This window comes from Delphinus delphis, chromosome 2 (genome assembly GCF_949987515.2).
Source record: "Delphinus delphis chromosome 2, mDelDel1.2, whole genome shotgun sequence".
Taxonomy (NCBI): domain Eukaryota; kingdom Metazoa; phylum Chordata; class Mammalia; order Artiodactyla; family Delphinidae; genus Delphinus; species Delphinus delphis.
The window spans coordinates 130,572,597-130,600,349 of NC_082684.1; the positions used below are offsets into that span (position 1 = coordinate 130,572,597).

At 38.9% G+C, this 27,753-nt stretch overlaps 1 protein-coding gene across 8 annotated transcripts in view; it reads right to left on the bottom strand.

Annotated features, from left to right (window-relative positions):
- Window positions 1-27,388, bottom strand: part of NEO1 (neogenin 1) — a 238,963-nt gene extending 211,575 nt beyond the window's left edge. For 7 of the 8 annotated variants that reach the window (XM_060005649.1, XM_060005650.1, XM_060005646.1 and 4 more), the window contains exon 1: window positions 26,561-26,942. In XM_060005649.1, coding sequence (XP_059861632.1) covers window positions 26,561-26,690 — 130 coding nt within the window. In that variant the 5' untranslated portion in view covers window positions 26,691-26,942. Of the gene's footprint in view, window positions 1-26,560; window positions 26,943-27,335 lie in introns of those variants that run through there. The other variant, XM_060005644.1, reaches the window with a different exon arrangement.
- Between the last annotated feature and the right edge of the window lie 365 nt (window positions 27,389-27,753).

The window sequence follows — 27,753 nt, forward strand, 5'->3', positions numbered from 1 at the left end:
AAACTTCCAAAACTATGTTGAATAACAGTGGTGAGAGTGGGCACCCTTCTATGGTTCCTGATCTTAGAGGAGGCAAAAGACCTGTATGCAGAAAACTATAAAACACTGATGAAAGAAATTAAAGATGATACAAACATATAGAGAGATATACCATGTTCTTGGATTGGAAGAATCAATACTGTGAAAATGACTATACTACCCAAAGCAATCTACAGATTCAACGCAATCCGTATCAAACTACCAATGGCATTTTTTTACAGAACTAGAACAAAAAAATCTTAAAATTTGTATGGAGACACAAAAGACCCCGAATAGCCAAAGCAGTCTTGAGAGAAAAAAACAGAGCTGGAGGAATCAGACTCCCTGACTTCAGACTATACTACAAAGCTACAGTACTCAAGACAATACGGTACTGGCACAAAAACAGAAATATACATCAATGGAACAGGATAGAAAGCCCAGAGATAAACCCACGCACCTATGGTCAACTAATCTATGACAAAGGAGGCAAGGATATACAATGGAGAAAAGACAGTCTCTTCAATAAGTAGTGCTGGGAAACCTGGACAACTACATGTAAGAGAATGAAATTAGAACACTTCCTAACACCATACCCAAAAATAAACTCAAAATGGATTAGAGAACTAAATGTAAGACTGAACACTATAAAACTCTTAGGGGAAAACAAAGGAAGAACACTCTTTGACCCAAATCACAGCAAGATCTTTTTTGATCCACCTCCTAGAGTAATGAAAATAAAAACAAAAATAAACAAATGGGACCTAATGAAACTTAAAGGTTTTTGCAAAGCAAAGGAAACTACAAGTAACATGAAAAGACAACCCTCAGAATGGGAGAAAATATTTGCAAATGAATCAACGGACAAAGGATTAATCTCCAAAATATATAAACAGCTCATACAGCTCAATATTAAAAAAAAAAAAAACCCAATCAAAAAAATGGGCAGAAGATCTAAATAGACATTTCTCCAAAGAAGACATACAGATGGCCAAGACGCACATGAAAAGGTGCTCAACATCACTAATTATTAGAGAAATGCGAATCAAAACTACATTGAGGTATCACCTCACACCAGTTAGAATGGGCATCATCAGAAAATCTACAAACAACAAATGCTGGAGAGGGTGTGGAGAAAAGGGAACACTCTTGCACTGTTGGTGGGAATGTAAATTGATACAGCCACTATGGAGAACAGTATGGAGGTTCCTTAAAAAACTAAAAATAGCACTACCATATGACCCAGCAATCCCACCACTGGGCATATACCCTGAGAAAACCATAATTCAAAAAGAGTCATGTACCACAGTTTCATTGCAGCTCTATTTACAATAGCCAGGACATGGAATCAACCTAAGTGTCCATCAACAAATGAATGGGTAAAGAAGATGTGGCACACATATACAATGGAATATTACTCAGCCATAAGAAGAAACGAAATTGAGTTATTTGTAGTGAGGTGGATGGACCTAGAGTCTGTCATACAGAGTGAAATAAGTCACAAAGAGAAAAACAAATATCATATATTAATGCATATATGTGGAACCTAGAAAAATGGTACAGATGAACCGGTCTGCAGGGCAGAAATAGAGACACAGATGTAGAGAACAAACATATGGACACCAAGCGGGGAAAGTGGTGGTGGGGGTGGGATGAATTGGGAGACTGGGATTGACAGATATACACTAATATGTATAAAATGGATAACTAATAAGAACCTGCTGTATAAAAAAATAAATAAAGTAAAATTTAAAAAAAAAAGTTAAAAAACCAGCATTCCAGGAGGGAAAACTACACTGTTTAGTGTATTGTAGTATAGCCAGCTGGTTAACAGCCTTGCCTAAATTAAATTCCTGCTTGTCACTTACTAGTTATATAACCACAGAGTAAATGACTTGTTACATGCGACGCACTTTTTTAAAGTCTCTGGCATATAGAGCTTTCCACAATGAGAAAATTGAGGCACAGAGAGGTTAATCAACTTGCCTAAAGTTCCCAAAACCTTGGGAACACCCAGCACTGCTAGTGAGATTTACAGAAAGACGAGGAAAATACAGCCATCTTTTTTTTTTGCGGTAGGCAGGCCCCTCACTGTTGTGGCCTCTCCTGTTGCAGAGCACAGGCTCCGGACGCGCAGGCTCAGCGGCCATGGCTCACGGGCCTAGCCGCTTCTCGGCATGTGGGATCTTCCCGGACCGGGGCACGAACCCGTGTCCCCTGCGTTGGCAAGAGGACTCTCAACCACTGCGCCACCAGGGAAGGCCCCTAGCCAACTGTATTTTACACAGTCGAAACATAGGGCATCTCCTATACCTGTATAACCAACAACTGCTCATGCCACACCCTACTCCAGAGTGTCCCTAAAGCCTTCTAAGAATCTTTTACTGTGTACTGGACTTCTTACTGAGCAGCAAGGTAGGAAGCACTGCCATTATCTAAATTACACAGAACCCTCTGTGGAATGAGAAGAGGGGAGTGAGGCCAGCCCAATCACCCACACTGCTGCTCTTCAACCATCCTTGAAGGACATCATCATGAAAAACTGCAACAAATTTCAACTGACAAAATCTATAGAACACTGGAACAGCCACTATTTTTAATACAGCAACATAACTGAAAACAGTATACCACAGAAATCATTAAGATATCAATATCATTCTCCCTCTCCTAAGGAATTCTCTAACTTATTTGAGCAGAGAATACTATTTTTTTCCCACAATAAAACTAATAACTTCTTGACTAGAGGAACAATGTTCCACGAAACACCAATTTTTGGTAAACAGCCTAGACTCAACCCATTCCTCCAATTCATAGCATACCCCATTGCCAAATCAAGCACCCATCCCTATCTTGTGCCACTTCACATTAACACTCCAAACCTCAAAGTAAATCACTTTCTGTGCCCATATCACAAACGCTTTCTTACTCATAGGTGTTTGCTCATTATATTTCCTGCCCCCCTTCCCATCTCCACATACTCTACTCAGCCAGGGCCAACAGCCTGTGTTCCGATGAAGAGACCATGTACTCAGCCCTTCACCATCCAGCTCAAATTCTACCATTCCTATAAAGTTTACCCTGAGTTCCTCTGTCTGGAAGTAACTTCTCCGTTTTTAGAACTCGTAAAGCACTCTGCACTCCTTTTACAGCATCATCACTTGCTACACAGCATTTTGATTATTTTTATGTATGATATGCCATTTAACTCTTATTTCTCCCATCTCTCAATACCTAGCACAGTGCCTCACACATGTTAGCTACTCAATAAATGCTTGTTGAATGAATGAGTCTGAGAATCTTATTTCCCATTGGAGAATCATAATTAGTTTTTAGTAAACAGTTAAATAGACTGGACTTCTCCCTCAGAGAACACAAACTATTTGAAGTTGCCAAGAGCTACATCTTAAATCAGAGAAAGTCACTGAGCTATAGAGCAGAATTTCATTCACACAAGCTTCCTTGTACTTACTTGTTTACGTGTTCTTCTCTGTGAAACAGGCCTTTATACTGCCAAAATTGAGGAGGGTGGAGAACATAACTAGTTTAATTTGTGTTTAAAAAAACGTAGCCAATTAAAATGTAGTTATGACAGCCTGAAAATGTGGCTCAAAAATTGCTATGTTATTATAAGATACCACCTATCCTACAGAATTTTCCTCTTAATCATAGATGTTTTGGAACTTTTTCTGATAACTCAGGTCTTTCCCAGATAGTGCCTCACCTCCTCTTCAGGGGAAGAGGGAACTAGGACGTAAGAAAACATAGTCACCTTATAAACCAAAACATGATCCTTCTAAATCGTAGGAAATAAACAGCAATGACTTGGGAAGAGAAGAAGCAAGGAAGATTTAAGGAGATGAACAAAGCAGTGGCAAAATAAAAGAGAAGTCAGGCTTGCTTCTGAAGGAAAAAATCAGGGATCAAAAGGAAGAAACAGCTTCAGGATTTGACGAGGTTGGGGGTGGGGGGAAGTGTTGAGGTCAGGAAGAATCAGAAACACAAAATTGGACAGAATGAAGTTACTTATCCTTTGCACTGTACAAGATCTCAGTCCTTCTCCAACTGCCATAGCCCTCAAGAGGCCCCCTATGTTTACTGTCAGTACCTTCTATTTATCCATCGACCAATACTTACTGAAAATCAACTATGTACGTGGCACTGTTCTAGACACTGGGAAAACAGTAATGAGCATTCATCTGGCACAAAGAACAAGATATATGCTATTGTTATTTAACTTTTTCAGGTCCTTTAACCCTCAATCAGACTATAAACCTTTTGAAGGTAATATATTTCAACTAGATTACAAACACCTTGATAGTAAGGTAAATATTATGTACTAAATGTTATTATCCTCATAGCTTCTTATATCTAGATATGCCACAGGATCTATTCATACCCCCGTGTTGCTACCAATAAAAAGGAAAATATTCATCATGACTATCTGCAGGTGAAGTTATGCCATCACAAACCAAAAGCAGCCAAAAGGGAGACCAGAACTGCACCTAAGTTCCTGGTTCTCTGTACTTCTGATAAATTCACCGGAATCAATAGTTCACCATTTCCCTCCCAGATTTCTACACTCTCTTTCCACACTCAACTATTCCCCAAACAGTGAAAATATGAGAAATCCATTTTATACGTGACGAACTTTTTGCTAAATCTAGTAATAAAGGAAATTCAGAGAGAAAATAAGCTACATGACAAAGTGTCATAGTGCCAGTCACAGCTCAAGTAATGGTGGATCTAATCAAGTGGACCAGAGAGAAAGGAAAGGGTGACACAGATGATCCTGAAGGTCCCCTTCCAGTGGAAAAAAAGTCATGAGTTCTCAAGGCATCATATGACACAGAAGAATCCATCAACCAGCCTGGTCTCCACGTGGACAGTTTACACTGAGCAACACCCTTCCATCGTCTCCATCAAGTAGACAATAAGCACCAACATGTACTTCCAGATGTAGAGTTCTCCCAACTCAAATCTGTTCCCACTTCTAGAAAAACAACTGAAAATATATATCTTCCTAATGATGGATCATGAGCATTTTTTTCATTTTATAACGTTGGCCCATATAAAGGTGTACCACTTACTTGGCATTTAATCATATACCACTTTGAGACATATTGATTCTTACACTGTCTCATGTTACATCAGAAAAGTTCCTTAAGGGCAAAAGCTGTCTATGTCTTCTGCAACTCTGTACCTGCCATATCACAGTATCCAGAAAATATAGGCACCAGAAACAAAATCAAACAAACAAAAAACACCACCACCAACCCGCCCAACACACAGACACAGACAGACAGACAGACAGACAGACACACACACACACACAAACTGCTAGATAAATGGCTGACTTTCTATTTAACTTGGGATTCCTGGAAGGGTGCAATTGCATATTATATTCACTTACCTCTCTGTATGGTCTACAATATAATTAGCTACGTCAGAGGAACATAAATAGCTACTACTGCATCTAAGCCTCACATTTTTCATCTACAAAAGCAGAAAGATAAATTAAATAATTCCTCCTATACTCTGATTTTGAAATAGTCTTTCATTCAAAAATAAAATATTTCTGGAGACATAATATGTGCCAGATACTGAAGCCCTGAGGATACAGAGATAAAAGTTTAGGCCACTGAGGATACTGAGATAAAAGTTTAGGCCACTACCTAGGGGGGCGTGGTCTAGTTATCATAATTTGAATTCCTCCATCTGGTCTCTGCACCCTGCCTGACCTTGGTCACACTCTGCCCAGGTCACCAGATGACAGCATTTCATGTTTGCAAAGCAATCCATGTAAGCAGTGAGGAGGGGGAGTAGGCTGGGGATGCCTACGGCTATGGATAAGACTGACAGAAAGGGGACAGCTACTGGGGAGGGGTGTGAAGACAGACACAGAGAAAAGGGTTACTCCCCACCCATAAAGAGCCATATGCCTATATGGAAACATAGGGAAATAATTCTATCTGCCTGGAACTGTTATTATCTCTATCATCTAAACAAGATGAGGGTTTCCCTCACACACTGAAAACCCATTTTATTACACTGAATACTGAAGTCACTTCTGACAGCTTCCAATGGACCACAGAAATAAGACAAAAGAAAAACTAACAAGCAAGAGACCTTCATTTTAGTCATTAATTTATCTACTTTCTATGCTTTTCTTCTCCTTACCTTACCCATGAGCTTAGAGTAACAAAATGCCCAAACCGAGGGATAGGTTAGAAGGGGAGAAACAAGGAGACTGTGCCTAATCTTGAGACAAATAAACTACATAATTAGCCTCTGAATAAGGGAGAATTGGTTATAAAAGTCCCCACTTTTAGACACAACAGGTTTTTAGAGATGGATGTCTCAAAAGTGAATTGCCCTGAGGTGAAATTCTGATCACATTTACAATGTATCTTAACTATGCCTGAGCTGTTACCTTTATCTGTTTAGACATGGATTGAGTCCTCAAATGAGCAAAATCTGCTGTGTAAATCAGCTACTTAATTAAAGAGAAAAGTTTAGTAGGCTGCAGGGAGAGCTTTGTTGAAATGGTGAATTAAACACCATTACAGGAAGAGGCTTCCTTCACTTATTAATTCTATCATTAATCTACAAAATTTAAGTCAGTCAAGAGTAGTTGCTGTTTATGCATTTTTCACTTAAAGACAGTAGTTTAGGGTAAATATTTACTGAGAACCTACCATCTCCAAGGTGCTCACCTCATGAGCCCCTAGCATATGAGGGGAGAAAAGGCATAGAAAACAGTGTTATCCCCACAGAATTTAAATTCATGGTAAATCTAGTACAGTATATTCTCATATTAGTACTTTTTAAAGTACTGACAATCCTAACTCTGGTCTACTTGCTCACCAACTCTCCTGAAAACTGTTTCTTGCTTTTCAAACCTCTACATGCACAGCAGAAGACCTCACTTCCTTATTAAGAATATTCACCTTGGGCTTCCCTGGTGGCGCAGTGGTTGAGAGTCCGCCTGCCGAAGGGGACGCAGGTTCGTGCCGCGGTCCGGGATAGGATCCCACATACCGCGGAGCGGCCGGAGCCTGTGCTCCGCAGCGGGAGAGGCCACAGCAGTGAGAGGCCCGCGTACCGCAAAAAAAAAAAAAAAAAAAAGAATATTCACCTATTCTACGCTCCTTCCCTCCAGTTAAAGAGTAGCCTTATCTGTCCTCTCTGATCTACTGGAAATCCTTCTACTTGTGCTCAGAACCAACCCCATATGCTCCCAACCTTCTCAGGAAACTTATATTATTATTTTGTTTTCCTTGTTTATTCAAACTACCCCTCTCACATAGTCTTCCACTGCCTTTTAAACATGCTCAAGAGTCTTGCCCAATAAACACACACACACACCCCCACACACACACACACACACACACACCATTCTTATTAGACTCAACCACTGCATTCAGTCATCCTCATTCACAGCTAAATTTCTGGAACTTCTCACAGTCTTCATTTCCTCCCTTCCCACTTGTCCCTCAAGCTGCTTCCAAATTCCAATTAAAGCTCTTAGTAAGGTCATGGGTGACTCATGGGTAGCTAAATGCAAAACACATTTTTCACTTCTCACCATACTTAATCTACCAGCAAGTCTGATACTCCCTTCTTGACTTCTATGATACAACCCTCTCCTGGTTTTCCTCCTATTTCTCCACTCACTTCTCTGTCCTGTAACAGCCCATCCTCTCTACTCAACCATACACTCTAAGCAGATGACTCACAAACCTACAGTCCACATCTTTCACTACACTCCAGACTGTAACAAACTGCCCCCTGGATAAGGCATATCAAAATTCACTATATCCAAAATTAAGTTCATGCTCTTCTTGTCCCCCATAAACTTATTTCTTTCCCCTCAAAAATAACATCAACCATCCTGCTATACAAATCCTAAAGAAACTTAGCAATCATCTTGGACACGTTTCTCACTGCAAAATCCAATCCATCACCAAATTCTATTTTATCACCTAAATGTCTTCGCATTCCATAAACTTTTCTGCACCTCCATCATTCTAATCCAAGAAATCATTGCAGACTGCCCAGACTAACAAACAGCCTATAAGGCAACACTAGCACTACCACCACACATGTATACACACTGTGGTTTTTTTTCTTGCATGTAATATAATGGTTATTTAAATACCTTTTACTGGAATTTCAAATTCTTTAAAGTTAGGCAATGCACAAATCACTTGTTTATTTATATATATACATATATATATATTCCTTCCCTATCTCATTCCCACTAAAATGAACTTTATCAAAAACAGGGTTTAAGTTTGAATCATCCTCAACACCCCAGCACAGAGCCTGGCATAGAGCATATACTCAATAAGGGTTTACTGAATGAATGAGTCTCAAATTCACAATTTTGGAGAAAGAATTTTTTAAAGTTTATATATATAAGACTTTCAGTTTAACTTTTCATTTATGTTCCTGCTTCCAAAAGTTGAAGCAGTTAATAAAGCAAAACTAAAACTTTTTAAAATGTATTATAACTTTGAATCTTCCAGATATTACATTAATACAGTCCAAATTCTAATAAATTTCACATTTGAAAAATCATTAGATATGATTATTCCCATGGAAAAAAACAAAAGACTTTCAACGAAATGGCAATTCTTTTCAATATTCCAAATGTTCATAGTTATAAAAAGACATTTCCTAAATATAAGTGAAATAGCAACTACCCTATCATATGAATTATATTCCCTTGGAGAGGAAGTTCATTCTAAAACACTATTTCTTTTAAATTCAGAAGCAATAGTCTGGGTTTTTTTTCAGGCAACATTTAGCAAATACTTCTCAAGCTCTGTGAGTAAGAAATCTCGCAGATGCTTCTTAAAATGCAGATTACCAGGCCTCTGGAGCACAGATTTACCTCAGTATATGTATAATGATGCTCTGAAAAATACTGACTATACTTCAAGAATCACTTAGGCATGCTGCCATTGGCTAAAGCAACCAGCCCCTATGAAGACCTCAACTAATCTTAAAAGATACTATAAACCATTGATTTGGGGGAGGAGGTGGGGGGGAGGGGAACCTTACTTCTGTTTTCTGTTACCTCTTCCATAATTCATTTTCATCACGAAATTATCTTGTGTTATGGTACACAACAAATATTGATTAAATATTTCTTCAATTGAAACTGAGTTGAACCGCATTCATGTCATATTTACAGCTTGCAGAATTATACTTCATTTGTTTAATGTAATTAAAGGTATTAATACTTCACAATTATCTCACAAAGCACACCACTGCTTCCAGATGTTCTAACAATTGAACAAGTGTGAAAGCCACTGCATTAAAAACTGAAAACCTGGCAGCAAGTGTACTTTGGCATATCAAGTTTATAACATTACATAAATAATGTATTTAACCTAAGATGAACATATGAGGAAAATCAACTTATATCACAACAAAACATTAGTCAGGAAGATTCAATTTAAACAGCTTTTCCTAAATTGTACTATTCTTGTTGGATATAAAGTGAAGACAGCCAACATTCCTTATAGTGTATTTTATGTCTATGATAGAAATAACGTTGTCCTTCCTGAAACAGCATAATGAAGCTAGCCATTTTCTTTTCCAATCCACCCTGTGGCCTCAGCTACCTGCTTTCCTAATTCCTTCTACTATACCTTATCATTCAAACCACTTCCAAAGAATGATTTTCAGACTGGCAAATTCTAGATTTAAGACTGAAGCAGATTCCTAATTCTTCTTCCCGTAAGTAAAAGGTTGCATAATGAATACATAACACTTCTACTTTTCTGTTTCATGTCCTACCTACCTTACTGAACTCTGAATTCCTTATTAAAAAGAAGTCATGCCATCCTACTTTCCATGTATGTGTTACATATGAATAAATGCAATAATGCATGTAACATAAACCCTTATTATTTGATATGATCACCTGGTCAGAGAATACACTGAAATTTACTATATATGGAAAAAAATGAGTAACACAGCCAAAATTATAAATAAGATTTTAACTGGAATATTTTCTACATACATTAAGAACTATTATCAATACTTTGTACCCATTTATATTTAACAATGGGTAAAAACAATCAAAATTTTAAGAACACTGCTGCTGTCATTCTCCCGAAGAAAAGTCTTTCAGCCTCAGAGAAATGTATCTCTGCCTCAAGAATAGGTATATAAGATTGAGAGACTTGCTGAAGTCTGTAATCCCAAAACCTAGCACAGTCCTGAAAACATACTCAACATTCACAAAAATGTCTGTGGAATAAAAAATACCCCATTCCATACGAGTTCGTATCAGGCAAGAGTTAATTAGCCTATTAGAGTCCTTCAGAAATTGCATTATAATCTATATGTACATAAAAGTAAAAAGAAAATAATAAAACTATTCTTTTTTAATTGGGTCAGACACCAAACTAAACCAACTGAAAAAAGAGAAAACACACACACAGTGTAGATTATCAGTTCAAGATGGCAAAACTGAGCTCATAAATGTAATCAATGCCTACCCAACACTCCACCCCCAATACCCGCTGAAATAATCAAAGGAATAGATTAAAAGAAAAACCCAGGGGAAAAATCTGCAGCCCACTGAAAATCACAGAAGAGTGCCAACCATATGTGGGCCTGGGGTGCCTCCAAGAAAAAAGCCTGGCAAAGCACCTGGCAGAGCATTCACATTGCAGATCATGTGTGAAGTGAAGTTTTGAGACAAGGGGCAGAAAGAGAAGAGGCTGCTACTGCTAGTTCCACAGCCAACTGCCAGCATTTAAATTGTGAATTTTTTAATTCCAGCACTGAAAACAAACACGGTAACAGTAAACCTATTTCACAGCAGTATGACTATACCTTGCACCCCTACTCCCTACAAACCAATGATCTAGCAACACAAAATTACTGCAAGTCTAAAATTTTCTCCTTTCATCTAGACCTGAAACATCAGAACACGAACCCACGTAAGTTTAAGAGTCCATCTCAACTAGCAATACTCTGCACACACAGACACCATCCCATCATTACAAGTACCCATCAATAGACACTTTAAAAGACCCAGGAGCTAAAGGAGTGATTGTTCTATCAACTGAAACAAAATTTTTCACCTGGAAAATTTACTGAGAGAAAACTTTAAAGTACTAGAATTCCTAACTACAGAAATCTCAACTGTAGAAATCCTAAAAAAACTTGAGAATACCATGCACATGAAAAGAGAATCTGAAATCAGGACAGACTGCTTTCAGCCACAAAACAACTGAATAATTTTTCAAAGAAATACAACAGGGGCAACAAATGCAGATTGCACATGACAAAAAACCAGACAAGCGTGAAAATTTCTAACAGAACACAAATAAGAGAAAAGACGAAAGGGGCATTGCAAGAGTTCAGCTTCCAGGAATGACGGAGTAGGCAGTTCAGACCAACTCTTCCACTACGGAGAAATAAAGAAACTAGACAAAATACAAAAGATCTGTGTGAGGGCAATCAAGGTCATGAGGAATTAAGGGACCAAGATCTAGAAAATGAGAAAATCAAAATAAATAAACCTGGTATTTGGAGCTGTTTTTTTTTAACCTAGAGGTATCTGTGGATTCTAAAGGCCACTACTGCTGAAGAGGCTGAGAAGATGAGCATAGCTCTTGACAGACGTAAGCCCTGAGGGGACAAAAATTGGAGTGAGGACCTGCCAAGGAGGAGGATAAACCTCTTAAACTGTGGATTAGGACCTCAAAGGGCTACATACAAGAAATAAAAGTAAACCCAAAATATTTCAGCTCATAAGGTCTGAAGCCCAATTTTAAATCATCTCAATCCCTGAATGGATTAAAGTGACCTGAGATTATTAGTGACTTCATATAACCACATTCCAGAAGAGAAGCAAAGGTAAATCCTTTCTGAGAGAAGATAGTAGCATTCAGATTATGTCTATAATTTTTCATAAACAATCCCTGGCACTCAATCACAAATAAACAAGCACATAAAAACAAAAGACAACCCCAAAACCAGGAGAAATAACAAATATAAAAGCAAACCTTCATGGTAACACGTATGACAGGATGGGTTAAGGAATAAAGATACAGTATGGAGAATTTCAGCAGAGACCTAGAAACTATAAAAGAAAACAAAACAGACATTCTAGATCTGAAAAATACAATAAATGAAATTAAGAAATCAATAAATGGAGTGCTGCCTCTGGTTAGAATGCAGAAAGTCATAAGAGACTGTCACTCTTACCTCAACAACCAAAACAACACATATAAACTACAAAAACCATAGTTTTTCTGAACCCATCAGAATGACGAGGATTCAAAGAAGCCTTAAGCCTAAACTCCAATGGGGAAGAAAAGAAATTTGAAGACATAATGGCCAAGAACTTTCCAAAAATGATGAAAGTAATCATTCCACGGATACAAGAAACTCAGCAAGGATGATAAATACAAAGAAAATCACAACGAGGCTCATCACAGTCAGATTTCTGAATATCATAGATAGAGAGTAAATCTTAAAAGTGTCCAAAGGGGGAAAGAGGGAGAGAAGCACATTCCCCACAAGAGAGTAAAAATAAGACTTATGGCTGATTTCTCATCAAAAATGGAGTTCAGTGGACAATGGAATGACATTCTCAAAGGGCTGAAAGAAAAAAACTGTCACCTAGAATTCTACATTCAGCAGCCCCCACCAAAAATATCAAAATTGAAGATGAAATAAAGATGTTTTCAGACAGACAAAAGCTGAGTGAATTCATCTCCAGCAGACCTAACTAAATACTGAAGGATATTCTCCAGGCAGAAGGAAATGACCCCAAATAGAAGCTCAGAGATGCAGAAAGAAATGAAGAGCAACTGACAAATACAAGCAACATGGGTAAATCTAAATCAATAATGGCTTATAAAATAATAATGTCATGTGGCTATCAAATATAAACAGAACTAAAATATATAACAATAATAACAAAAATTAGAAGAAAAGGACAAATAGAATTAAGGTGTTCAAAAGGTCTTGTATTATCCAATAAATGGTAAAAGTAATAAGTCAAAGATACATTTAACACATTTTTGACCGGAGACGTATTATGGCCACAGGCGTTAGTGTCTGCAAAAATCCCAGTCAATAATGTGTTAAGAACCACTAAATGAATAGTAAAAGAATATATAACTGGTAACTAAGAGGGGGAAAAACTGCATAACTGAAGATAACCAAAAGGCATCAAGAAAAAAGAGAAAGGGGACCACAGAACAGGCAAAGCAATGAGAAGTAAATAATAAAAATGGAAGATTTAAAGCTGAATATATTAGCCATTACATTATATGTAAATAGACTAAGAGCTCTAGAAAAAAAGGCAAAAATTGTCAGTCTAAATAAAGAAGAAGAAAACCTAAGAGTATGCTACATACACAACATAAATATAAGACTATAAAAACGGCTGAAAGTGAAAGGGTGAAAACTCTTATTTTAACACTAAGCAAAACAGCTGATATAGCTATATCAAAATCAGAAAAAAGTAGACTTTAATCACCAGAAAGACAGCAATTCTAAATCCATACGCATCTAATAATATAGCCTCAAAACATATAAAGCAAAAATTGACACACCAAAAAAGGGGGAAATAAAGTGTCATAGAGAAAAGAGACAGAGAAAATATACTTATGTGGAATTCCAGAAAGAGAATACAGAGTATACGTAGTAAAGTAATAGAAGAAATTTTCCTACCCTAAAATAGATTCGTGTGTTCAGAACAACAACAAAACTCACTAATGAGAGAAATCATATCATACACACATTTTAAGTTAAATGAATTCAATCATACATGAGAAAATATGAAATAATTTAAATAGAACCATTCTACCTGCCATTCAGTATAAGCATGCAATATGAGATATGAACTTGTTGTTCTCCTAGTTGAGCTCAGCTCCAGTGTGCCTCTCTTAGTATGTGCATCTCATCACACTTCAGTTCTAGAGTTAAAAAAAAAAATGATTTTGAACAATACAAATGCAAGTCTTCATCTTTATTTAGTAGTCAACAAAAGAAATAACTTGTTCCAAGACTAAGAAGAAAAGTTATCTAAGCCCAACTTACTGAGATGAAATATCAGCCTCCAATGTAGGGTCTTCCTAAGGTATTTAAATGAGAAAATGATAATAGGCAGTTTTCACATTACTGGCTGAATTTAAACCTAATGCCTAACCAAAAATGCAACTTCACTGTACCATTTTTTAAAGAGGAAAAAAAAAAACAATGAATAAACTTCCATCTAATCATATCCTGATGAAATTTCTAAATCTCAAAGTCCACGCACACACAAAATTCTACAAATATACAGATTTTTTTAAAAAGATGAGGGTATGAGGGTACCTAGTAGACATTACTATTATGTATAGCACTAAATTTGGAGGGCAGGGGGGGCTGTCCAGTGAGTTCTAAAAGAAAAAGGAACCTTATATCAAGGTCAAATTATTATGCGTATGCAGAGGCAAATCTTAAAACAATTTTGAACAAAGTGGAACTACATACCAAGTTAGTACCATAATATTACCTGATATTTCTTACCCACGAACATTAATGACTGATAAATAAGGCTGATTCTGAAACTGCAAAATCTCTACCTAAATACACCTACTCTGAAGAAGGAAGTGCACACTTCCACAGAATTTTTTTAAAATAAGGATTTCTTCATAAAGTAGCAAAAATTAATTCCTCAGTAACTTCCCAATACACATCATCCTGAAGCTTATTTCTGCGGCTCTGAATAAAATCCAGAGAAATCAATGTTTCGTAAAAGATACCCACAAAGCCTAACAGGAAATAAATGAAGTTTTAGGAAGCAAATATGTAATGATAAGGTTAACTTTCAGGCATTAAGAATTGGAACAAGCACTACCTTCAGCTTCCCTTCTAGCATCACAATCTTTAAAGATTACCTGGCCTATGATTTCATCATCTAATAATCACCTGCCATTTCATAACAAAAGATAAACTTCAGAATAACAAAAGTGAGCCTCTTCTAGAAATGGTTTACTGATCAAGAACATTTTTGTTGCCTTTGCCTTTACTCTGCCTCAACTCATACTGCTCTTCATTTTACTCTCCTTGCCAGAAAATCCTGCCCATCTAAAAAGCCTACTCACGCCTTCAAAACCAGCTCAAGTCTAGCTCCTCGAAACTTGTTAACCAAATACTCCAAATTAAACAAACCCTTATCCTTCCCCACATAAGCTTACTCATTTAACAATCTAATTATACACAGCCATCAGATAATATAAACCAAATTATATAAGTTTTATCTAATTTTCATGTATTTTTAGCCTCTCCATCCAGTTTATAGAAATAATAAAAACAAACAACAGTTTACATTTAATTAGTGATTAAGATAAACCAGGCTCTGTTCTAAGCACAGACACATACTAACTCATTGTTTACCTCAGTTCAGAGTGATAAATTATTATATATGTTATTTATAGTAAAGAATTGGGGGCACTTCCTGGTGGTCCAATGGATAATACTCCACGCTCCCTATGCAGGGGGCCCAGGTTTCAACCCTGGTCCAGGAACTATATCCCACATGCCGCAACTAAGAGTTCACATGCCACAACTAAAGGATCCTGCATGCCGCAACGAAGACCCGGCACAGCCAAATAAATAAATAAATGTTTTTAAATAAATATCTTACAATTCTTTAAAAAAAAAATTGTTCAGAATTGCCTTTTAAGCTTCCCCTCTCCCTGCCTAGCACTCTAACCCAGGGTCACACCATGCATGTAGAAGGGAAAAGAACAAACATTATGTTAGCACTATCCCATTTATTCACACAGATGTTTCTGAATAAGATATGTAGGGGCAAAATGAACTTTTATCATTTTACATAGCTCTAATTCTAGGTACTTGTCTTGTTCTGCAGACAGAGTAATATTTCCTTCCTTTGGACACCCAATGATGGGTGTATATTCAAGTCTTTGCCCTAGGTTTTCTTCTTCCTTCCTCAGTGAAATGATCTAGTCTCATGGCTTGAACTATCACCTCTATCAGATAATTCCTGAACCTATATTTCTAGCCAGAGGTCTAGAGAGACCTCTCATCTGAGCCCCAATTCTGTAATACCTTTACAGAGATGATCTGCTGACATCTCAGGCTCAGGGTATTCAAAAATGGAAATCATATCCTGTCCCTTAAACTTGTCTTTCCTGCTACATCCTTAATCCATTTTCTACTTTAAACCACCACCTCAGTATCTTGAGTCAAACTGGCATGCAAGTATTTGATTAACTGAACTTACTCCAAACTAAAATTGCTCTGTCTTAAAAGAGGTAGTAGCATCTGTTTCAATTCCTATTTTTCACTCAAATCAATGAGCTCTTTTTCCTTCAAAGTAGAGCAGTTTGAAAGTTTATGAATCTATATCAAGCAAACATGAACAGTGGTTAGCAGAAGTCGGGTAAGCAGACTGAGTCGACTACTCTATGCACTTCTCATTACGTGACGAACCACAAGTAGCCATGGGAGTTTTGACAGTTGTAAGTTTTAAATTGTTCCTATTCTTAATTATATTGTTTAATTTACAAGTGAACCATTAATTCAAGACAGGATAAAGGAATATGAACAAAAGACAAATAGACAATTCTCAAAAATAATATAAACCATTAATAAAAATCTGAAAGATGCTCAATTCCATTAATAATTTTAAAATATAAAATTTAAAGAGATATACATTTTCATCTATCAGATTGGCAGAGACTATGAGGTCTGAAAATAACTAGTATGTTGGCAAGGGTGTGGGGAAACAGCACTCTCTCATTTGCTGTTGATAGAGAAAAATCAGCTTTTTGGAGAACCACCTGGAAATAACTAGCAAAAAATTTAACACACATGCTCTTTTACCCTACAATTCCACATTTACAAACTTATTCTATACTATATTTGAACATGTGCACAAAGATATTTTGTAAAAGTGGGTTCACTGCATATGTCTGCAATAAAAATTGGGGAGCATCAAAAGAAATTGGTTAAATAAATTATGATACATCTATAAAATACCATGTGGCTATCAAAACAACTGTGATAAATTTGTATGTACTCACATGGGAAGATGTCCTAAAACACACTGGAAAACAGTATGCACAGCACTACATCACTTGTTAGTTATACATGTATATATTATATATTTTAAATATTTAATTGTATAGATAAAACAGAAAGTCCATAGCTATTAAAAGTGATTATCACTGGGGAGAGGGTTGGAATGTATGATCTCACTTTTTATTTTACATACTGTTTGAAAAAATTTTAATATTTTTTATTTTCTTAAAATCAAACCAACAATTAATTTTACCCCCAAATTTAAAGTTGACAGACATATTTTAGCCATCAGGGTTAAAAATGCTGCTAATAGAGAAATTCTATGGCTTTGAGGAGTAGGGACTAGCAGAGAAGGAACCCTGCCCTGGCACCTCACCTCTTTTCCTATTCATATTTCCTTTTCTCCCACCTCGAGTGTCAGCCTGGACTCACACTAATTTGAGGTGAGATGGGACTCCACAGAATTTTCTGAGGGAAGATATTTCTTTCCAGACAGCAGCTGTATCTATAGGAGGAGGGGCAAAAGAAATGGCCAGGGGCAGGAGATACCCATTGGCAGTGATGGAAAGGAAAAGAAACTTTCCTCAACTTGGCTGAGACAACCATTTCTGTTTAAGGAAGATCTCTGTGGTCTTATGTTTATTTTAAATCTTATTCCTTACAAAGGTGACTAACTGCTGTTGTTAGGGGGCATTTCAAGACAGTCTTTCTACCACTTCTGATCAACTATCGACTTAGAAATAAGACAATACAGTCTGTTAGAACTACATATGAATTAAAGATAAATAGGCTCTAAATAAAGACTTTTGGGACTCTGAGAAACTTATTTACTTCAATGTACAGACTTTGAAAATTATTTCTCTTATTCCCTAGTCTTCAGTTACGTTCTGGAGGTGAGGGTGCATGATGGTTGAGTTCTATGTAGGTGGGGTGCTATTAATAAAGGGGTTATCGCCATAGGAAGTGTACATACAATCTCCTGGACACACAACACTGTGTGAATTTAAAACTAATAACCCAACTTCAAACCAAAAGCTTTCAACTATTAACCAAAAAGATCCTCAAATTTTAGTTTTTACATTAAAAGTCATGCTATGAATAAAAATTATAAATAAAACTTATAATTTGTTATTCTATTCCCTGAATTTGTATATGATAATGCTATAATCTTAACTAGACCTTACACATAAAGATATTTCCTGGTAATTTTTTTTTTTACTCATTTACTTTGCACCTGAAAAACAAATGTTCTGTATTCAGTTTCCATGTGGTATCACTTTAAAAATTCACTCTGCTCAGGACTCCTCAGTAAGTTTTACTGGCTATTACTGACCAGTAATAAATCCTGAAAACCTGTACGATCAATCTCCGGATTTCCTGAAGACATGGAAGTAGCTGCACCCCCAGTTGGCTCCATTATTAGCATTCTCATATATTCAAACATTCCAGTAATCATTTCACACAGAGGAAATGAAAAATAACTCTCTCTGAGAGTTATAGTCTACTGACCTGTTAAAACTAAGTTGGGACTAAAGACGTAGAACCAAAATTATGAGAAAAGTAGTACTATTACTTGATTAATAGTAACACAATGATTCCAGAATTTGTTTCTCCACCTACAGCAGTAATTACACTTTCTCTCTCCAAATTAAGTTATTATCTCTGCTATTAGACCAAGGATAGAAAATATGTCCAATTCATCTTAGTATCTCCACAGTGCATGGCTTTGTGCATAATTATACCTCAAAGATAACATATTTGCAACTAGTCAAAATTACCTAAATTTCTAGTTTTGGCTATACAAGAACTATCCGACTGACTACAAAATTAAATGTAAACATTCTTGCCATAAAACAAACTTAAAGGAGGTTATTTCTTAATGCCATCCACAGCAACATGGATGGACCTAGAGACTATCATATTAAGTGAAGTAAATCAGAAAGACAAAAACAAATAACATATAATATCACTTATATGTGGAATCTAAAATATGACACAAATGAACCTATTTACAAAACAGAAACAGACTCACAGACATAGAAAACAAACTATGGTTACTAAAGGGGAAAGGGGATGGGAAGGGGTAAATTAGGAGTTTGGGATTAGCAGATACAAACTACTATACATAAAATAGATAAACAACAAGGTTCTATTATATAGCACAGGGTATCCTATAATAAACCGTAATGGAAAAGAACATGACAAAGAATATATATGTATAACTAAACCACTTTGCTGTACACCAAAAATTAACACAACCTTGTAAATCAACTATACTTCAATAACAAATTTTTAACAAGAAGTTATTTCTCATGCTTCTTTTTAATAGGAAAAGCAAAGACACAATCTGAAATTCAGACTGCCCAACTGCTAACTCCTTAACAAGAAGAACTCAAGTACTGATTTTAGTAAAATAGGACATATAAAACCACTCACTACCTCTCTCTCCTTTCTTTACATAAAGAAGTTGAAGGCAGAATCAAAATATCAGCTAGATCAGTAACCTTGCCAGTTTACTTTACATCCGTTATAAGCCTAAGTATCTAATATTTCAAGTAGTACTGCAACTTAAAATATCTCACAATTGCTTAACACTGAAGTTTTATTTCTTGAAATCAGCCCTAAAGCTATTTTTACACATATAAAATAAAATCATACACGATCATTTACAGGCAATTTAAAAGACTTTCCCAATCATATCCGACTTCACACTGGAAAAAAAAAAGATGCATAGTAACTTGGGCTTTAGAGAATGACAAAAGGTAATTCTTGAATCAAAGAACAGAAACGAGATCAGTGTTCAAACACAAAACTTAGCAGAAGTCATTTAGCTGAGATAAATCTACTACTCAATTTTATAGACTACAGAGTTATAGAAACTTGGAGATAGAAGGGACCTTTGAGATCACCTATTAATTATTAATTAATTCCTTCAGTTAACAGATGAAACAGAGAAGCTATGGGACCTGCATTTTAAAATTATGGCCTTAAGGTCACAATTAAAGATGAAATATCTTGAAGAAATTGTAAAAGTACTGGTCAATGAATGGTGTTACTCAATGGTATCATTACTCTTCTAAAATAAATGGAACCCTGACTCCCACATACACACACAAATTATCTTTTCACCAATAATCCTATCCAAGGGAATCCAAAATACGGAAGGAAAGACTACACATGGGAAGATGTTCATTACAGCATTCTTTATTAGAGCAAAATACTGAAAACAACGTCAACATCTATAAAAGGAGAATAATTGTTAGCAGCAGTATGCAGTATAATAAAGAGCATAGACTTTTGACCTGTAAAGGACTGGATTTGAATGCCGACTTTTCCACATGAGAACTGTGAGGCCTATGACAAGTCACTTAATATTTGACACTCAGTTACCTCAACTGTAGAATGGGGAGATATTACCATCTTCCTCACGAGGATGTATAAAGGATTAAATGCATGTAATAGAGAGTGGTACAGTGCCTACAGCTCAGTGAGTATTCAGTTAATACTTTTATTGGCCACTATTAATATTATATTCATTCACTGGAAGAGTACAGACATTTTAAATAATGATTATAGGAAAATCCGTATTCAGTGGTATGGAAAGATCTCCAACGCATTATTAAGTGAAAAACAAGTTGAAAAACAATTAGTATGATCCTGCTTATGTGTAAAAAATAAAACTATACACACATATCTTCTGTAAATACAGAAGAAAAAGTATTAACAGTGGTTATTTATGGGTTAAAAAAGGAATGTGCTGGTGGAAGTTTTACTTTATGTACTTTCTTTTTACTTCAAAACAAACATGTATTTAAGTATTTTTTTAAAAACTTATTTTAATTGACGATTTAAAGATAGTGCGGCAACAAAGAAAAATGGAATAATGCACATATAAGGTTGTACATACACCATGATTACAACATAAAAATGATGTGCCATATAGATAGTGACTAGAAAGAAATATACCAACAGTTATACCAGTGGGTCTAAATGGAATTTTTTGTCTGTTTTCAAAATCCTTAGTCAAAAAACTCCTTTGATTGTAAACAAATCCAAAACTGGGGTTATATTTTAATATCATCTTTCACTGGCTTGTGTCCCATGACAAAGTCAATTTTTAAACATCATAAACACTTTTCCTCACCTTATTAGCTCTCTGGGTCAATAATATCTTACCTATAGTCATTTCCACTGACTGTTCTCTTATTGTTGATGCAATTTTACCTAGAAGCCAAAATGCCTACCAATGGCATGGTAAATACCTCCCAAACACACAAAAGTCAGTAATAAAATGAAGGGTTTGGCAAGAAAGACTATGAAATAGGTAAACAGAACTTCCACATAATGAGATTAATGTTATCCCTATATTTTATATTAGCATAGAGAAAACTCGTAAAGAAGAAACCAACAATGATAAATTGCTGGAAAGAAAACTACACTTTCAAAAAATTTAATAGAATTATACTATATTTTTAAGTTCACAAAAAAAATTAAAACCATTCTATACAAACACTGTACTTTACAGTTTATAAGCAATTTTACATTTCATTCTTCTGACAATTCAGTTAGGCAAGCAAGGTATTATTCTTGCCTGCCTATAGCCCCCAACAGATATATGGAAATGTGTAGAACCATGAGTCACATCCAAATCCTCTGCCTCCATATCCTACGTCTTTTTTCACCATTCTACATATTAACTTTCATATGGTTTACTAAAAGCGGTCACATTTCTTATCTCCTTTGAACATTCATCCTGGAAATCTATGAACTCCTTTATACTTCATCCAGTTAGGCAGGCAAAGCAGGGCATCACTCTCTGTTTACAGATCAATTAGTATGATCACTGATCTTTCCAAAAATGACAAAACTAATAAATATTAAAATTGCGGCATATCCAGAAGATGATGACCAAACTCACAAAAGGTCAAAAACTAAGTAAGATGAAGAGTGGCTGAAGGAATTAGGATGATTAATTTAGAAAGGAGAGAGCAACACACACACACACACACACACACAAATTTTGTCATCAGACATGTGAAGGACCATCATATAAAGGGATCAGATTTGTGCTGTAAGGCCCGGGAGTTAAAAGAAATTCAATATTCATTCAATAAACAATTAATGGGGATCTACTCTGTGCTAGATGTTTGTTCTACACCACGTAAGAAAAATCCAAATCCTCAGGAGGGTCAGACTAGTAGAGAAGACAAGAAATAAGTAACACAAGATGAAAAGGACTCAGAAAGCTATGGGCACACAGAGAATGATGACTCTAACTCTCTTTGGGGGAGGGGGCTACTAGAAAAAAATGCACTGAATAGATGAGTAGGTGGGAAGTGGCATTAGCAGGAAGAAAGGGACTTCTCTGGTGGTGTAGTGGTTAAGAATCCGTCTGCCAATGCAGGGGCCTGGTCCGGGAAGATCCCACATGCCACAGAGCAACTAAGCCCGTGCGTCACAACTACTGAGCCCATATGCCACAACTACTGAAGCCTGTACGCCTAGAGCCCATGCTCCACAACAAGAGAAGCCACCGCAATGAGAAGCCCGTGCAGCGCAACAAAGATGAGTCCCCGCTAGCCGCAACTAGAGAAAGCCCAAACGCAGCAACAAAGACCCAATGCAGCCAAAAATTAATTAATTAATTAATTAATTAAAAAAAAACCAGGAAGAAAGAACAGCATGTGCAAAGGCCTGGAGACCTGAAGCTCTGCAGTTAACCTGGAGTGGTGGAGCACCAGGTACACATTAGAAGTGCCAAGAGATGAGGCTTTAAGCTGGGAGTGTGGGAGGCCTGTAGTAAGGAACACAAAAGGCCTCACAATCTTCATGCCAAGAAGTTCAGACTCTAACACTCAAGCTACAGAACACTAAGAGTTTATAAGTAGCAGAGTGGCATGCTCAGAAAAATATATAAGAAAGTTCATTCTAGCAGGAGGACAGACTTCTAGAGGCTAATAGCGGAGATAAAGAGATTAATTTACAGAGCTACTATTGTTACTCTAGGTGGAGTGATGATGATTCGAGAAATATCTAGGAGGTAAAAAAAAAAAAAATCAAGGAGAACTACTGGCTATGGGAAAGAGGGAAGGAGGAGAGTCCAGGATGACTTCTAGATCACAACTTGGTTGAGTGATGAACAGTGATGTCCAAGGTGGGTAACAAAGGAAGACAAGTCCATGCAATCATTCAAACAATGAGAGTCCTGGACCAGAAACTGGTTTGTTATTGTCTGGAGAGAGGGGATGAGGGAAGAGGTACAAAGATGAGTTTACCTTTGGTCTTGTGTAATGCAAGGTACCTCTTCAGTGAAGCTACAGAGTGACACGTGAAGCAGAGTGGACTAGGAGAGTCATTAGCTTACAGTAGCAACTGAACACAAGTAAAGTATACAGAATGAGATCAACCTTAGATACCAATATTTGATGAGAATATGAAAGAAAAACCTGAAAAGAAATGAAGAATTGATCAGAGGAGTAAGAGATGAATCAGGAGATAGGGTGACGCTAAAAAAAGGCAGGAGAAGATAAAAAAAATTCAAGAAGGTGGGGAGGGTGAAAATTAAAGTTAAATGTACTACATAAAGCAAAGTTTACTAAAAGAAGTTATTCAAAACGGGAATAGACTACCTTGTGAGGTAATGAATCACATCATCAAGTTAATGATTCAGGCAGACAGAGTCACCTATGCAGGATGTTGACAAGAGGATTCTTACCTTAAATGAGAAGTATAGCTACATGACCTCTATAGTACACCTCTGAAGTCTAGGTCAAGGCTAGCCTCAGCATCATTAGGACATCAAATGTTCTTTTGCAATCTGATCAGAGAATTGGATATTTGATTATTCTAAGAAAAGTTTTAAAAAACAATTTCTACATATTTCATGTAACTCAGAAGCAACCAATACTGGATTAAAACTTTTCACTATTTCTGCTCTTGGGATACAAAAAATTGATGCTGAAATGGTAGAAATAGCTGATCTAGTCTACTTCAAATTCAAACTGATTTCAAATAAGCTCTCACATTGTCTTCCTAACATTCTCCATTCTGGCATCCCAATCCCACCTGAGCACCATTCCTTAACCTGTTCACTCTGATTAGAGAAGACCTGCAATGCGCGGGTGACTTTATCATGTCATCTTTCCCTAGGTCCCTGCATATCTTTTCAGTAATCTGCCCCTCCTTGCTTCCTAAAGCCAGACTGTGTGCCTAATCATTTCCAACCCTCTGCCACTGCTGACCATTTTCTATCACCAGTCCTTCTCTCTTTCCTCCACCTCCTCATGTCTACCCAATGTTGGAAAAACACTCCATTTATCCTGTTGTCCCACATCCTATTGTTCTCCTTTTACTACCAAATATCTCCATACCCTAGCACCTATTCACTGTAATCCCCTACAGAAAGGTATCTCAGCAATTAAAAAATTAAACCACTTACGAATGACATCTGATTTATTGAAACAGCTTGTTCCATTGCTGCTTACTCCCTTCTCAATCCCCTTGATGTCTCTGCAGCTGGCTAAAGAACTGACCAACCCTTCCTTGCTGCAGTTATTCCTTTCCCTTTGGAAGTGAGGCAGAATGGTTTGTGGAAAGCACTCTGCACAGGATCAGAAGATCCGTGCTCTAGACCAAACCATACCACTAATTAGCTGTGACTCTCCTCACCTCCACTCCTACTCAGATCTCACTTCTGAGACACCCTGACACCCAGTCTAGGTTAGGTCCCTGCAGTATACGCTTTCTCAAAACCTACTCTTCTCCTCAGTAGTGCTTATCACAACTTAATTACTATATAATTAGTGGCTAAATGGCTATCTTTCTAACCCACATGCCAGACGGCAAACTCCATGAAGGCAAAGTGCACATTTCAGCCATGCTTTACACCTCTCATCAGCACAAAATAAAAGCCCATCAATTGAATTAACGTTGAGACAGATGTTATGACTTCCTAAGAGACTTATTACTTTTATTAATCTAAAATTACTAGCACTTTACTTACAAAATTATTGACAAAATTTTAAGCAGTAACACACACATAATAGATGAACTACATGTAAAATTAAATAAGAGTCTTCCAAGATAGTTACATTTTTCTTGCCTATCCACAAGCATAGAAAGGGTTGGATCAGTTACCTACATTTCAGGACCAACATGTGTACTCTAGGCTGAATGTGCAAGTGTGATACTAAAACACTATTGTTTATGTGGCTGTTTTGATAATACCCATTGGTACTTCAGGGTTAAAGCATTTAACACTGGCAAAAGCCGTGTACTACATATACTCTGTAAGAATATCAAAAGAAAGCTTTTATCAGCCAAATTACATTGCCGTGTGGTTTTAAATATAAACCAGAGAAAAACAAGTAATGGTTTAGTGAATAGAAGCTGCCACTGTGCCTGACAAGATGACTTTCAAATACAGAAATTTCGGATCTCATGCAAGTAGGTGAAAGTTGTCAAGTTTTATGATACACCACCTTGGTCAAACAATTTAAACAGATTACATGCTAATTTGTCCTTCATCTGCTGAATCTGCTCCGCAATTACACTGTAAGGTCCTTACGGGCAGGTTTGGCGTTTTGTTAATTGGTCCCCTTAAATAAATAGGAATGCAGGTGACTTCAATAATCTATGATATAGAAAACCTGAAAATGGCTTTTGCGGCTAAATATACTTAAATATTGCCACCTGAAAACAACGTTCAAGTACTTAAAATCCGATGCTTAGACCATTCCCTAGGTTAAGAGCAGTTAACAGGCTGTAAATATAGTTGTAATTCCCAGGAAAGAACAAGCATTTTCATAACGGGAACACTAACAGAATCACTTGGAGCTGTTCTCCAAGGCGCCCTCATCGTTAAGTCAACACCACTGGTTATGAGGGGACAACCGTGTCCCTCGGACACCCTCTATCTTCCACAGCCTCGGGGCTACAAATCCCGCACGAGGAGTCCCTCGAGATCAACCAGCGCTTCCCTGAGACTTCAGCTCGGAAATCCCTGGCCAGGGAATGCGGAGTTCAAGCCCCCCTCCCGCTTCCTTTCCTGAAAATTAATGAATTGGCCGTACGATTGTTTATTTAATGAGGTGTGTAGTGGCCTCTACTGGTGCTTGTGTGAGCACAAGAATGTCCCACTCTTACAAGTGGGATGAGCCTGGGGGAGGGGAGGGAGGCGAGGGGTGAACCTGCCTCCGGGTACAAAGCGCAGAACTATAGCCCGGAGCCCCCGATGCGCCCCCACGGCCGCCCCTCCCCCAGCAGCGCCCCCGCCTGCCCACTTCACTCTCTACCCTGCGCGACCCCCTTTCTCCTCGGCAACCCGAGACGAGGCAGAGAAGTTCCTACACGTTTCCTCCTGGATCCTAAACAAAAACACCGCAGCGGCCGCCGCCGGTGCCGGTGCCGCGCCCCCGCCCCCACCCCCACCCCCCGCCTCCCGGGCCCGCACCCCACGACCGCCGCTTACCTGGGGATTGCGGCGGGGAGCCGCTCCTGGCGGCCGCGGCGCCCGACGCCCGGCGCTCGAGCAGCAGCAGGCAGCAGAGCCAGAAAGAGAAGGTGCTGAGGAGTCGCCGGGCTCTCCGCTCCGCCGCCATCTCTTCCCCGCGAGCGGCGGCGGCGGCAGCGCGGCGGAGCCCTCGCCTCCTTCCCTCCCGCGCGCCTCAGCCGGTCCCTCGCTGCAGGCTAGGCTCCCGCGGCCGCCGCCGCCGCCGCCGCTGCTCCAGCCCGGCCCGGCCCGCGCGGCCCCTCTCGCGGGAGGGGAGACTCGGGGGCGCCTCCCTCCTGCAGTGGGGAGGAGAGGGGAGGAGAGCGGGGAGTCACTACATTCCGGGGCGGGGAGGTGGGTCTGTCTCCAGGTTCCAGGCGCCGCCACCCACCGCCGACTCCGGCTCCACACAGCAGCGCAAGGGGGGCGGAGACCACGGGCGGTAGGGGTGGGGGGCGGGGACCCGGGGCGCGCACCCCCGCGCACGCGCAGGCGCGCGCCTCCCTCGCCGACACCTCCTAGGCTCCGCGCGCGGCCCGCCCCCGCTCCAATCCCGGCTGCCGCCTCGCGGGCCGCGGCGGCGGGCACGCTCCCCTCCCCCTTGTCCCCGAAGCCGGGGACAGGCGCGGGGAGCGCGCGTCTAGCGCTGCTGCTGGCGTCAGGGAAACCCCGGAGAAGCGGATCCTCCTCCTCCTCCTACTTCTCCTCCTCCTCCTGGCCTCCTCGCACCGGGGAGAAATTTCCCCCGCCTCACCTCTCCAGACGCCTCTGGCTACGGAGACCTGAGGGCGAGAGGCGCTCTGAGCCCGGGCTTGTCCGAGAGGCCGGAGCGGGCGCGCACCTCTTTCAGCCTGGGCCCAAGGCCCCTATATAGGGCCTCAGAGGAAGCCGAATGGCCTCCGGGAGGAAACCTGGGTGCGCAGAGGGTCGGCGTGGGGCTTAACGTGCCAGCCAAAAACAATAGCGATCCCTCCCGGCTCTTGCTGGGACCTGGCGCGGCTCCCGTGGGAGGGGGCCTGCCGCCCCGCCTCTGACCTCCCGCTTCCCGGCCGGGCCGCCCTCGCCGCGAGCTTACCCAGGACAGTGCCGGGCCCGCCCGGACCGCTGGACCCGCCCCCCCACCCGCGGCTCTCCGCCCGGGTCCAGGGAAGCAGGGCGCAGACAAAGGTGCC